Genomic DNA, 13,614 nt, shown 5'->3' with positions numbered 1-13,614 from the left:
TTGCCGTTTATTTGCTATAACAGTAGTCAGTAACCCAAAAGCGTTTATTAAACTAAATAAGGACAGGGGTTCAGGGTTATTGACACAACTATTTGTCGTAAAACTGTAGAATAAGTGAGTAATACAAAAATCGATAAAATCGAACGCCATTTGATTCGGATGCCCAAGAAAATATAAATATATACTTTATACTTTAACATTCTTACACATTATTTTTTCGTTATCAAAATCCAAAACCATACTTTCTATATTGCCGTTGCATACGGTTTATCATAGCTACAGTATACTGTAGACGTGAGGCTTTCAACGTCTACATAGATATAAACAAATAGAAGCTACTGTTTTTAAGTCTTGAAAAAATTATATATTAATAAACAAATTTCTAAGTAAAAATGTAGTAAAAAAAAAAAACGATTAGAAATTATTCAAAGTTTTCTAATTCAATTTTGACTTTATAACAACTTTTTCAGCAAATATTTGAAATTAACATATATTCTACAAATTGTATCTAAAATGAGTATTAATTAGATTTGTTTACACATATGGATTGAAGTTCGGGTTGTGTGATTCCACCTCTGGTGTTCTGTACTTTGCAAGTAGCACGGTGTTCAGGATCAGAGGTTTAATGAAATATTTATTCACATCAGAACAAATATATTGTCTTGATAAAGGTACACATATTTACCATAGCTCTCGGAAAATGTTTCATAAAATGTATTAACTATGGAATAAAATAATTAAATTTTTATAATGATAACGATAATAATAGGTAATAATAATGAAAAGATGAATTATAATAACACTGTATGGATGAACTATTTCTACGATTCGTAAAACGCTAATAGCGCGCTCGGCTCCTATAAAGATGGTTGATCTTTTAAGCGTTGTTGATGTTGTCGTTGAAATGAGCTGCGACGGTGTCGGACGGTTTGTGGGCATTTTTCTTCATCGTCTCGAACCGACCGAAACCGGTAAACGAGTCACCTTCAAAACCGGTCGCGTCCATTTCGGGCCGGCGCTTCATCGTGTCGAACCGGTCCATTCCGTCGGTGAACGAATCGCCGTGGAAACCGGTCGCGTCCATTTCGGGCCGGCGCTTCATCGTGTCGAACCGGTCCATTCCGTCGGTGAACGAATCGCCGTGGAATCCGTTGGCGTCCATTTCGGGCCTGCGTTTCACCGCAGTAGTGTTCGGGTTTAGGCGACGCAACAATTTGGCCACGGCTGGCGAAGTCCTGGACACCGACCTAATGACACAAAGCAAAAAAAAAAAAAGAAAAAACAACGGGTAATAAAGACAACGTATCCTGCCAAATCTTCTCCCCACCAAAGAAAAAAAAAAAAGGCAAATCAAATTTATTTCGAATGCTGATTTAAGTAAAATCACTTCAGGTGTCAATAAACTAGCATTTATTAATATACAATATACGCAGGCGATTTTGCAATAACACTTAACATTGAGCTAAAATTTGTAAACTCTTAAAAAAGTTTTGAAGTTAAGTCTGGTCATACTGCAGAAAACAGTGGACGGTATTTGACTGTTCACAGCTAATCGGGATGAGCGTTATTCTATACATTCTTTTTTTTAAATAGTTATCCAGAGTAAACAATTATTCATACCTTACATACATTTTATTCATTATTATTGATTTTCGTTCATTATTCATTAATTGCTTGTTCATCATTCATGAACAAATATATTTTGTTTATTATCACCGAATTTGTACCTATGTTATTAATGACCGATTTAATCATTATTCGAATAATTTTGCCTATACTTGGCTGCGTAGAACTGTATCTGTTAGGAATAAGCTATTCAAATGTGGATTTAATTTAACCATTTTGTAACTAGAGGGAGTGGACTGGGAAATTTCAGACACTTTAGGTAACTTACCTTGGCCTACTTAGTCCAACTTACCTTGGATTCATTTTGATTTAAACTCTCCTAGCTCCCTACTATCTAGTTGATCCAATAAATTGGACTATTAATTAGAAAATTATGTACATTTTTTCTTTATTTTGAACGAGAAGGGAGGTAATTTTTAAACGTTAGCAGTGTTGATTACTTTTTGTACTATCTATAGATTTGCTACATAAATAAATCAGTCTAGTGGTTGAACATTTATCGTGGGTTTTAGACAAGAAATAGAAAATAGAAAAAAAACTAAAAACAAATAATATTGTTAAGCCAACCATGCATCAAAGTTAATTGTATACAACATAAAAAATTTAACTTTTTAAATTAAGTAAAATATACATAAATAAATAATACGTAATTTATAACTTTTTTTAAAGTTTATACTTTATTTTGTAATGTTTAATATTTTCTTAAAAATTAGAAACTTTTATATAAAGGAAACTTCTTCATAAATTCTTTATAATATAATTCAATTACATGATTTGTGATTTGAAATAGACTTGGACTGTTATAATTAAGTTTTTTTAGTATTTAGCTTAGCCTTGTCAATCTACTTTCTTTAAATTAAAGAAAAACTGTCATACTCAAAAATTAAATTACTTTCAAGGACCAATTATTTTTTTTAAAAATTGATAGTATTTTTTAAGTGTCACATGGCGTGGTAAGTATAAAATTAACACGTGTTTCGTTATTACAATATATTTGTAGTTATATTATGTCCTTTTACTTAAGTTAAGGAGGTTCATGGGTTTTTGAAAGTGCATTTTCAAGTTTTTAAATTTTCCTTGAAACATTTATAGTGAGTGTTTGTTTTGCTCTGATCTTTTTTGCCGTTTATTTGATAATTTTTTTTGTTTTTAATTAAGCGGGGTTTTAAGAATTCACTTAAAGTAATGATACTTAAATTATATTTTATGTTTTTTTTTCACTCGGCAATTATCATTGAGTTAATAATTCATTTAATATAATCTTCATCGGGCTATATTATTTTTACGGTGATGAATACAAAATAAACTAATTAGTGTGTACCATACTTGCGCTGCAATCAAAACGAAATAATAAGTTAATTTCTTTAGTTCAATTGTTCTAAAGTTTTTTTTAAGAAAAAAATGTTAAAAGTAGTCAAGCTTCACTTAGTTGTTACCGCGGATGCGACATGCTATTACGACGTTAATACTTAATTAAAAATGTGTTTGCTTCAATTATTTAACGTTATTTTCAAGTTAATAACGCTAGAAGCAAAGTCTTGACCCCGAAACGTAAGTACTTAGTGAGAAGTCAAGAAATGGGTAACATTGCGGTATAATGTATGTCACCGGGATGTCGGTTTGTGTTAAATTTCAGTAGAAGTGTTGTTAATCGATAACGTAGGTTAATACAAGCAATGTGTTGCAACAAAACATCATACAAAATATAAGCCGTAGATACAATAGAGTTTTCATGATAGATATGATGTTCAATAAGTAACACGGTCCGTGTCAAATAAGTATTATGGAAACGGTATATTTGCAGCAGGAATAATACAATTATATCGATAATATTGATAAACATTGTACCTATTTCTATAACTGGCGAGCTAAAAATATTAGGATGCGATAATAAAATTGTTCTAATTTTAGTATTGTATTTGTATGATCATTGATCTCATTATAGCGTCGTGTGTTTTTTTTAGATAAATTACAACATTTTTCCACGTAATTTGTGATTGACTACTTTAAACTGTTGTATTTACGCGTTTGATTAATGATCGAGACCAGGTCTTTTTATTTGCTTTAATGTGAAGGCCGAACAACTATTTTAACGTTTATGGCGGTTATATTGGGTCGTGATTCCTTTTTTTCGTCTAAACTTTTTTTTTAATTCCGTTTTACGAGACTCGATAATCATCACGGTTTTTATTTTAAAACTCAATTGTATGGTACACGCAACGCCGACTTTCGACTACACAAAGTCTTTACAGAGTTTTTGATCTGTGAAATTAAAAAAAAATTCCTCGAGGAACTATCTCAGTTTGCATTACCGTCTCTGATGAAAATCGCTAACAAATGGACGCGTTATGTATTCCAAAAAGGCAAAATTAAATCACTTTGCAGTATAGAAGTTTGCAGATGTCTTTATTTTATTTATTTCATTAATTATTTATTCTGATAGTTTTATTCGACCACAACCGTTACTTTCTAAAATCAAAAACATGTTTTTTTCCTCAACTTCAAATTAGTTCTGAATAAGATATTTTGCAACAAACATTTAAACGTACATATATTGATTTTTTAAAATTTGATTTCGACAAGTTTTTTTTAAACATTTTCTTGGTCACTATTTGTAAGCACTTCTCTTTTTTATTATTATTATCTGATTATGAAGTTTAGACTTTAGACGTTAGCACGTTCATTTAGTATTCAGAACTTTTGGAACCTATCCCGCGAGACATCTATATTATTTATCGTTTTAAAATCTAATTTTGGCTTGTCCTACTTCCCATACTTCAAACAATCTAACTTTATACCTACACCACAACACTATTGCTGTAAGCTCGATTTTATTGTAGACGTGTAAAGAATATGTATACTATGAATTCAAACTCTTAGAGAGTACTGAATGCTACCAGAAGAAAAAGAACAATTCTTTACTTCAAACCCACGACATTCAACTACTTTTCTTACACCAATGATTTTCCTAGTTTTCCGACGTTATTGATTATCGACGGCCAAATGTACATAGACAATATTCACAATCGGTTTCTGTAATACATTGTGAGTAGTATCATTTCAAATGAAGATTTAGTGAATGTGTAGATTGTGGTACTTCATTTAACACGAAAAACGTGTTTTAATCAATTAAGCCGGTAGACAAATCCGTCGATAATAATAGGTTTGAGTATCTATTTTTTAAGCCACGTAGGATGTTTTCTATTGATAAAAATAGAACTATCGTTTTCTATCGAGAGAAAAAAAAAAAGCTATAAATTTAAAGGCCGTTGCAATTTTTACCTTTTTAACGGTTCGAACATCCCAAAGCTTTGATGGAATATGTCATCGCTGAACCCTCTAGAAGTAATGCCTTGCGGGTAGTAGTTCCTTTTGTACTTGATTGACGGCCACTGAAAGTCCGGTTGTAGCCCGTCAAACACGTACTCGTGAAAGCCTCTGGCGTCCATTTCTGTGGATAAAATACAACCTTGTCATAATGTGATACGCCGTTTTTCAAGAGATGCCCTCTTCTGACTAACCAATTTAATTGTAAAAGAACATTCATACAACATTAAAGATTAAGGTACACTTGTACATGATGCAATTTTGAATAATGTTATAAAAAAACTTAGATGTATGACTTTTATTTTACGTTAAAACACTACTCCATCGATAAAGTTCTTCTTTATACATTGTGAAAATGTTATACGGTTACTGTAAATACCGCCCTCATATTCTTCACAATTCGTTCACACAAAATATTTCGTATTAGGTAGCTTAAAATGTAATACACATGTTATGGGATGAGTTGTCCTGTCAAAGCATCAGATTTCCTCTGAGATAAACTGATTTGAAGGAGATCGGTATCAACCTCCTTTGGGAGACAACGTCGGAAAAACGGAATACAAGAGCTAACGTATGCGAGTTTGTTAATCCAACTTGGTATTATTTGCCAACACATACTTGTCTAATGCAAAGCAGTTTTGATGGGAAAGATATTGTAATTTATTCTATAGAAATGACTGATAATCTGACAAAAAAAATGGCAATCAATAAAGAATCCTCATTACTATACAGTATAGTTCTAACTCTAAATTAAGATTTTGTATAAAATTGCCTATACTTTACTCCTTAAAATTAACGGAGTGGCGTCCTACTATGCCTAAAATAAGTATAATACAATATTCGATATTATACATTATGCATTTTTAATAACATTGATACTAAAAATACGGGATAATAGTATAAATAAATTTATCGATATATGGTTAAGTATTTAAATATTTTTATTCTTAATTGTAAGTTTTTTTTTGTTAAAGTAGTGTTAAGAGTGATTTTAATTTTGAACCCCTTTTTAATGGACTAAAGTATTAAAAATATTTGTACTACAATAATTTAAAATTGTTCAATTATATTATTCAAAGTAAAACGAGAAGAACATATTTGACGTGTGACTTTAATTTTGAAATTTAAATTGAAAAAAAAAAGTGGCAGCAATATTGATAAATGGGAATGTACAATGGGGTGTGAAGCCCTTTCATGTGTTAGTGAGAACCAATTTGCGTTTGGAATGCAAATTTTAATACTTAATTACGTATCAGGGTTTTTTTTCCAAATCGCACACTGCGTGTTACTGAGTAAGACAAAATAAATATTTTGGGATATTGATGAACAACATTTTGGAATTGATATCAATGAAAAATCACAATATATATTTCACTACAAATTTGATTTAACACATTTTATGTTTTTGGCTTTAATTTTTAATTATTTATGCATTTGATAAACATATTTTATATATTTCGAAATAATACACTTTTTTGAGACGACGAAGTTATTGTAAGAGTATTAAATATGTATTTATCATTAATAAATAAAAGCTTTATTATAAACTGAAAATAATAAATTAGATGGTTGAATTACTTAGTACAAAAACCAGATAAATCCTTTTTTTTTTTCTAAAATAACTTTTCTCTGTGAGCTACCTACTTTGTTTTTGCACCGAGTCTTTCTATTATCAATTTGATTTTTCATTAAAAACAATAATGGGCCATAATAAAATAGTATAAATGTAGACATTTTTACTACGGTTTTTCAACACATTTCTGGCTTCCTTAGTTTAGTGTGAACATAAATAGAAGCCATTACCTGGAAACACGGGAGTGACGAAATGTTTGTTGCCTCCTTTGAACACGTAAGTCCTGAGATTTTCGTTGGGATAGCGGCCGGATTCTTCGGGGTTGAGTTCGTCCCAGTAACGTTGGCTTCTGGAATAGTCCAAAACGGCGGCGACCGTAGCCAAAGAGCTGGCAGCCACCATCAGAAACACTGCGGTCCAGTACGTCATCGGAAACCCTAATTGAGCACTGCGAACACAATGGCCAAGTAATGTAGATCTTGAATTAGGTGTATAGTTAATAAACGAAGTTTAGAGATCCTCCTATTTAGCGAAGTCGTTTTACTTGACTCGCGGGAATCGCGTGCAATTCACGAGCAAACAGAATACTGTGTTCGTCGTACTTATCTAAGATATCATGAGCTTGTTGTAGGTTTTAACGACAGTTATTCGAAAAGTTGCGCTGTACACGGTTAGGCTATGTGTAACAAGACTTTAGCGCTAAGAAAAGTATCGTTGCAGCCGTTGTTGTTCCACCGAGACTTTAATTTGTTAACACGTGTATTTAAAATTGTTTTCAAGACATAACACGTTTAATTACAACGTACGCGACAGACTTTATGCATGTTTTTAGTTTTACGTTTTCGTTTTAATTCAATCTTTTTTTTTGAACATTAGAAATTGACGGGGCCTTTTAACTGGACGGGGTTCTACGTATACGTTATTAACACATTCGTGGACAACTATTGCTATAGCAGTAGTTTAAGCAATTGATGTACATATAGCACTACTGTTATGACAGTATATAGGAAGATGTGTCACAAGAGAAGTGGATCGACTGAAGGCCACTTATCGTTCGGCTCGACGTCGCAATAGTCGCCTTTTACGACAGCCGCGAGAACCTTGGAAGTATTCTTTCTCTCCTATCCACAGGGATAATGAATGAACGTATGTCTGTTTGTGTATCCTTTATGCATTAGTTGTACACCGTTCGATCATGAACTTAGGAAAGTTGTTGAGTACACTCCCGCGAAGGTAACTGGCATAGACTTTTCGAAAATTCTACCCCTAAGAGTGGCCTCAAGCACGAATTTTGTACTTCAAATACGAAATATTTTTCGTTGCTAACCCAAAATAAACACTTGGTTTGTAACCATGGTAACCGCGGTACTCTATCGAATGGTAGGTGATGATTAAAGGAACAAGCCGATTCTATGTACCACGATTTTGGGGACGCTATTAAACATTTTCACGATTGGAACTGGGATTGGGATTGGGACCCATGAGTAAGAGGGGGACATAATCAATATAATGTAATGTACATATTATGTAGATCCAAAAAAAAACCCAGACGGGGTATGCTAAAGCTTTACAATATACAGCATGACTTTTTTTAACCTATTTGTAATTATTTTAGCCCTAGCAAACTAAACTTAAAATATTTAAAATTATAAAATGTGTAAACTACTTAATACTTGAACAGATGACGGCATGTAAGATAAAAACTAAGGGATGACAATGTTTTTAATAATTTTAGATATTTTTTTCTACCAGAATTGGCCTTTTTTGTTTCCAATTCAAACATTGTTTAAGTATGACTAACATAATTATAACAAATACAACGAATATAAACAAGACAAAAAAACCTATTATATTAATAAAAACCACCTACTTTATAAATTGGGTTTTAAATTATTTTTTCTTGAGACGCGAGTTTCAAACATGTTCGGACTTAAGCGAAAACAATTTATATTCTACACCCCACGTTACTCCGGTAATCGGTAAACGATTATTTTACCATCGCCTCAACGTTTGAAATTTTGGAAACGAATTCAATATGAGCGATACCGATTATACACCGCGTCTACCTCGCGCGATTGGAATGTACAAACAATATGACTAAAAACAGTGTTGAAAAAACGGTTACAATATTCTTTCTCTAATTTTCTCTTGGAGAATTCTTGTTTTTGTTACAAAAATACAATGGGAGACGACGGTAAATAATACCCATCAACCACAGGCGATCGTAGCCTTTTTAAAACTTTTTTTTAATCTAAAAATATCGCAGACTAATATTTATTTTCTTCTCTCCGATTATGCACTCAATAAAGCTGAAACGTTTTTTTATGATTCATTCTGCTTACTACTTGTTAAGTTTTTTTTTAAAAAATGATTTTGATTATAATAGTTAAATATTTCGATATCTACCTGTGACAACTTACAAGTTTTATTAGTAAGGACGTCATTTAAATTTTTAAAAGATAGGTAGCATTTGAAGCTAGTCAACTTTCCTTTCAACCTGGGACCATTCCAAGTTCGATGACTGATGAGTTTTCCCATGATATCCAAATGAGTGTAAATAGTGCCCCAGTTTGATAACGGGGAGACTTTGTTATTAAAAGGGTCCAAAAGCTGCCCCAAAAATAATCCCACATCACTGTGATATAAAGTGTATTCATAAGCAAAAACTGTGACATTTTAGTAAAAATTCTTCATAATATAACAAATTATAAAAATTTGAATTTTTACAAGTACTTGTAAATATTTGCTTTTATTCACACCATAAAATGAACATTCAGCGCTAGTAATAAGTTATGTAATACTAACAGTTAACGAGAAGACAATGATTATCTTTTACTCTACCTATCCTTCGCTGTTGCGTACCAAATGAATAAATGAATATATGAATAAAATCTTCTCGAATCTCGAGTAAAAAAAGCGGTGCTATTGTGTAACAATATAATAATGTAGCGTGTATTATTTTGAATAGTATGTAGTTGTGTTTTAGATTGTTGATTTAGCAAAAATATTCTCACAAAATTATACCAACAAGATTTTTTAAGTGGATAATGGTAATACACTAATTAAATTTTATATGGAAAATTATAAGATTTAGTTTGCATGTGACTTTACGTAGTTGCGTTTAACACATTTTGTACAACTTTTTTTTGTTCTATAGACTTTACTCGACCACAGCTGTCTAACAGCCAGTTTTTTTGTTTTGTATAATGTGATTAGCGTTTTCCGTGATAGGGGTTGAAACACATTATTTCACCGTTTATACAACTTTCAAGAATATGACATAATAATCATAGTATTATTCATGTCGGATGAGAATTGTTAGCTTAGATGTGGAGCTGAATATACAATATGTGTTTATATATTATTTTTTATTTATTTTTCTAGACTTAAGATATCTCCAAAGCAACTTAGCCGAAATATTTATGATATAACACGTTTATTGATCAGTAGCCGCGTATATGAAAGTACTTTATTGAGAAAAAAACATTAATAGTTCAATGTTAATTTAGGTTGACAAAGAAAACCCCTATCTCCTAGAAGAGGATCTCAAGTTTCAATAAAAATCAGAATTATTTTGAATTCAACAAAATTGATGGACTCTTTTATATTTTTATCAACAAAAGTCACCTAGACAAATGTATTGGTTAAATAAATCATGAGGTTTATTTATTAAAAAAAACTTTTGGGCTGTGTCTAATATCTGTACGGTGATTTGTGATCGAAAAGAAGTACGATAATATGTTCTTTTAAATACTTATGTGTTTGGAAAAAATAGTGTAATGTTGTAGAATGAATAAATCGTTGTTTTTCTTTTAGTTGACAAGCGATTTAATAATTTAGTAAGAAAGTAAGCTCGTGGACTAATATTTTACCACAGTCCATGTTTGTGGAACGTGCTTTTAAAGAAAACCCAAGATTTATATTATTATCAGATTCGTAGGTAAATCAGGTTTATGCTCTCGGTGATACAACACGAATTAAGGTAATTTCTTGAATTCTTGTCTTCGTTATTTTATGGTTTTTCTCATTTTTGCGTGAAATTCTTTGCCAAACGATTGCTGCAATTAAAGTTTAGTTTACAAATTAGCACAAAAAGAGTGTCTAAAGTGTTTTGTAGTAGGTATTCTATTTATCTTTTAATTATTTAATATTTTATAACTGAGGATACAAATTATTCCGGAAATTTTTTTGAAAATATTGAGCATACAATAGGTGCTTAAAAGGAAAATATTGAAAGTTTAATAAAAAGAAATTTTATCGGATAACATTTTTTTCTGGTGTATGAGTTTTTATATGTTTGTAATAATCCAAAGTACATTTATTATAAATTAGTGTACAACACGAGCTACATAATACGTATTTGTATGATACATTTTTGCATTTGATATGTAAAATTACTGTGCGTGTGTCGATAAAAAAAAAAGGCCATTAGTTATAGTAAAACGTTTTTCATATTAAATCAAATTCGCGTGCGTGGATATATTATTATATAATTTATAACACTTTCTGATGGTTAGAGAAAACACCGACCAGGCGAAAATCATCGAACGGAATTGATCTCGACGCGACGGCCAAATTGATGATGTCTTCTCTTCATTCAAAAGCAATTCAGGCGTTAACTAGCTAATATATTTCTTTCAAAGTCCTATCCCCATGTTCGATTATATCCCATACATCAAAACATAATATGTATATTTTTTGAAAAATTGTCAAATTTTTATTAAAAAAATATAAATATATATATATATTTTGTGTGGTATATTTGGTCACGATCAAGCCGAAGAGTGAGTGGCTTGAGAATTATTATGTTTGGCACATCTAACGTGTGCGGTGGCCCGTGGGTTGATAATAATTTTATTTCACTTAGCATCGTCGGTAAAGGGAAAAAGCATAATTTAACACGACGTCATCAAATGAAAAATAAGATAATTTGATATACTATACAACGGCTGTTTATTTTTTTGCTCCATTTTACGCCTTATTTTAAGTTTAAAAAAAATACAAAGGAACGGTATGCGCTGTGAGCACGTGATGCCTTTGTGTAATTTATTCAGGACGAGCGGTGAAGTTATACTAAATGTCCTTATTCGACTCGACGCTTATTCGTTTTCAAAACCTACTTAACAGTGCATAGGTATATGTATTACGTTTCAAACCATCGACAAAATACCTCTTCCATTTCGTATCAATGGAATAAGCAATAATGTATAATATGTACGAACGCTCAACGAAACACCGACGATAGGGTTCTATAGTTTCAAGTGTCTAGGAAAAAACACAAAATTTAGTTTTATGTTACGCAGGTTAAACGCTAAAATACCTTTGATCTATACTTGAATTCGAGAGCTACGATTACACCCGACCGTTATAATATTACTCTAAGGGATTTTTATACTATACAGTATACTCTGGGCTCTGTTCGTTAATCTATAACTGACCATGCCTCCACACAAACCAAAACGCGTTACCCTAGAAATTAGTTTTTGTTTTAACATGGAATGTTTATAGTTGTCCCTTTTATTGTCTCTTCATCTTGGTTAGGTCAATATGTATATTATGTGTATGTGAACATAGTATGCACATTTTATAAATGAGAACACATGCGTTCCAGGAGGTTAATTTAGAATAACACACTTATTTTCTCTGAACATTTTTTTTTATTTTTACTTAATCTCTCACTCTATACTACGTGTCGCTTATCACAATCACCTATGTGACTTTTTTCTACTTCATCCAACCGCACTTTATTCTACTCATAATACTTTCAATCGCTTCATTAATTACACAACTGATCCCAAGTACTAAGATTCATATTAAATACATTTTCCCGGTTTTACGTTGTTTGCTCAAAATCGTGTTTTTATCATAGTGTACTTTATTTGCAAGTTGAAATTATTATAATAGCACAGCTGTAGTATAAACATCACCCGATTCAAACGCCGAAGGCCTAATTAAACACTGAACGGTTTAAACAATTGCACAATTGAATAACGCGCACTACGTACTTTATGAACAACATTTTTGTGATTTTATTACATTCAATTTGTGCCCCCGACGAGATTCAATTTGTTTTACATCGTTGGAGTGTAGAACGCATTCAGTGAAAAAAATAGAATGAACAAACTCATTGTTTTACCGAATGTAAATGCTAAGTAGCAAATAAAATTGGCAACAATATAATAATAGTGTTGTTTGTTAAGCTAAAAAATAGACAGAACAAAGAAACCATAGAAATGTTATTATATTAAAGACCCATGCCGAGGACGCGAATAGTCTTTAGGAATTTAAATTAATTTTAGTCTATACTTGATTTTAATTACCCAGTAAGCATTATGTTTTGTTAAACACAATTAAGAAACGTTAAGGTATTATTCTTACATCTAATTTTCTAAAATTACCATCAATTTAACTTCAAATTATTTCAAATAACAGGTATCAGTTGAGGCGGCTGTTTTAAAAATCACTTATCTACCAACTTTTCTTTAATTTCCAAATCGTACAGAGGGTATTAAAAATCAAATTGGACGTAGAAAAATAAACTGCAGTCATACCTAGAAGTAAGATATTCTTAAGACTCTATACGAAAAATAATTCTCAGTTTCCATATAGCTTTTCTAAACACTTGTATTTTATAAATCTAGGCATGAGCACATATTTTTTTGCAATATTAATAAGATAAGGCGCTTTGGCTTTCAAAATAATTTACACGATAAATTCAATGTTAAAACCAGACATAATAAAAAAAATTTTTTTTTTACTTATATCAATGCACATTTATATAAAGCACATATTTCAATATAACCAGTTTTTAAAAAAAAATTTTTAAGCTTTTACGAGCCATTTAGGCTCTTTGATTCTAGGCTCTTCGTTCGTAAGCTAGGTTCAAGTCTCCGTTCCAATCCGGTTTTAACTCCTCCAGGCCTTTTCTAACCACATCAAGCCATGTTTGCCTTGGACGTCTTCTTGGTCTTTCTCCCCGATCTATCAAATTTACCATTATCATCTTAATGAAAGAACCATCGGCTCTCCATGCATGACCATCCCAAGCAAGTCTTGAACTCCTTGCAAACTACACTATATCCTCTTTT

The 13,614-nt window shown here is 31.4% G+C and overlaps 1 protein-coding gene across 2 annotated transcripts in view; it reads right to left on the bottom strand.

Annotated features, from left to right (window-relative positions):
* Positions 1–501: 501 nt before the first annotated feature.
* LOC126838492 (uncharacterized) overlaps positions 502–13,614 on the bottom strand; it is a 37,298-nt gene continuing 24,185 nt past the window's right edge. The window contains exons 2-4 of one of the 2 annotated variants that reach the window (XM_050572981.1): positions 6,757–6,974; positions 4,909–5,077; positions 502–1,247 (exon numbers count right to left, since the gene is read on the bottom strand). In XM_050572981.1, coding sequence (XP_050428938.1) covers positions 878–1,247; positions 4,909–5,077; positions 6,757–6,974 — 757 coding nt within the window. In that variant the 3' untranslated portion in view covers positions 502–877. The remainder of the gene's footprint in view (positions 1,248–4,908; positions 5,078–6,756; positions 6,975–13,614) is intronic. The other variant, XM_050572982.1, reaches the window with a different exon arrangement.

This window comes from Adelges cooleyi, unplaced genomic scaffold, assembly GCF_023614345.1.
Source record: "Adelges cooleyi isolate 19-005CV unplaced genomic scaffold, UGA_ACOO_1.1 ACOO_flye_CR_arks_rails_tigmint_CR_PRNA_30, whole genome shotgun sequence".
NCBI lineage: Eukaryota > Metazoa > Arthropoda > Insecta > Hemiptera > Adelgidae > Adelges > Adelges cooleyi.
Note: the sequence above shows the minus strand (reverse complement) of the source record. Positions and strands in the feature narration are given on the sequence as shown.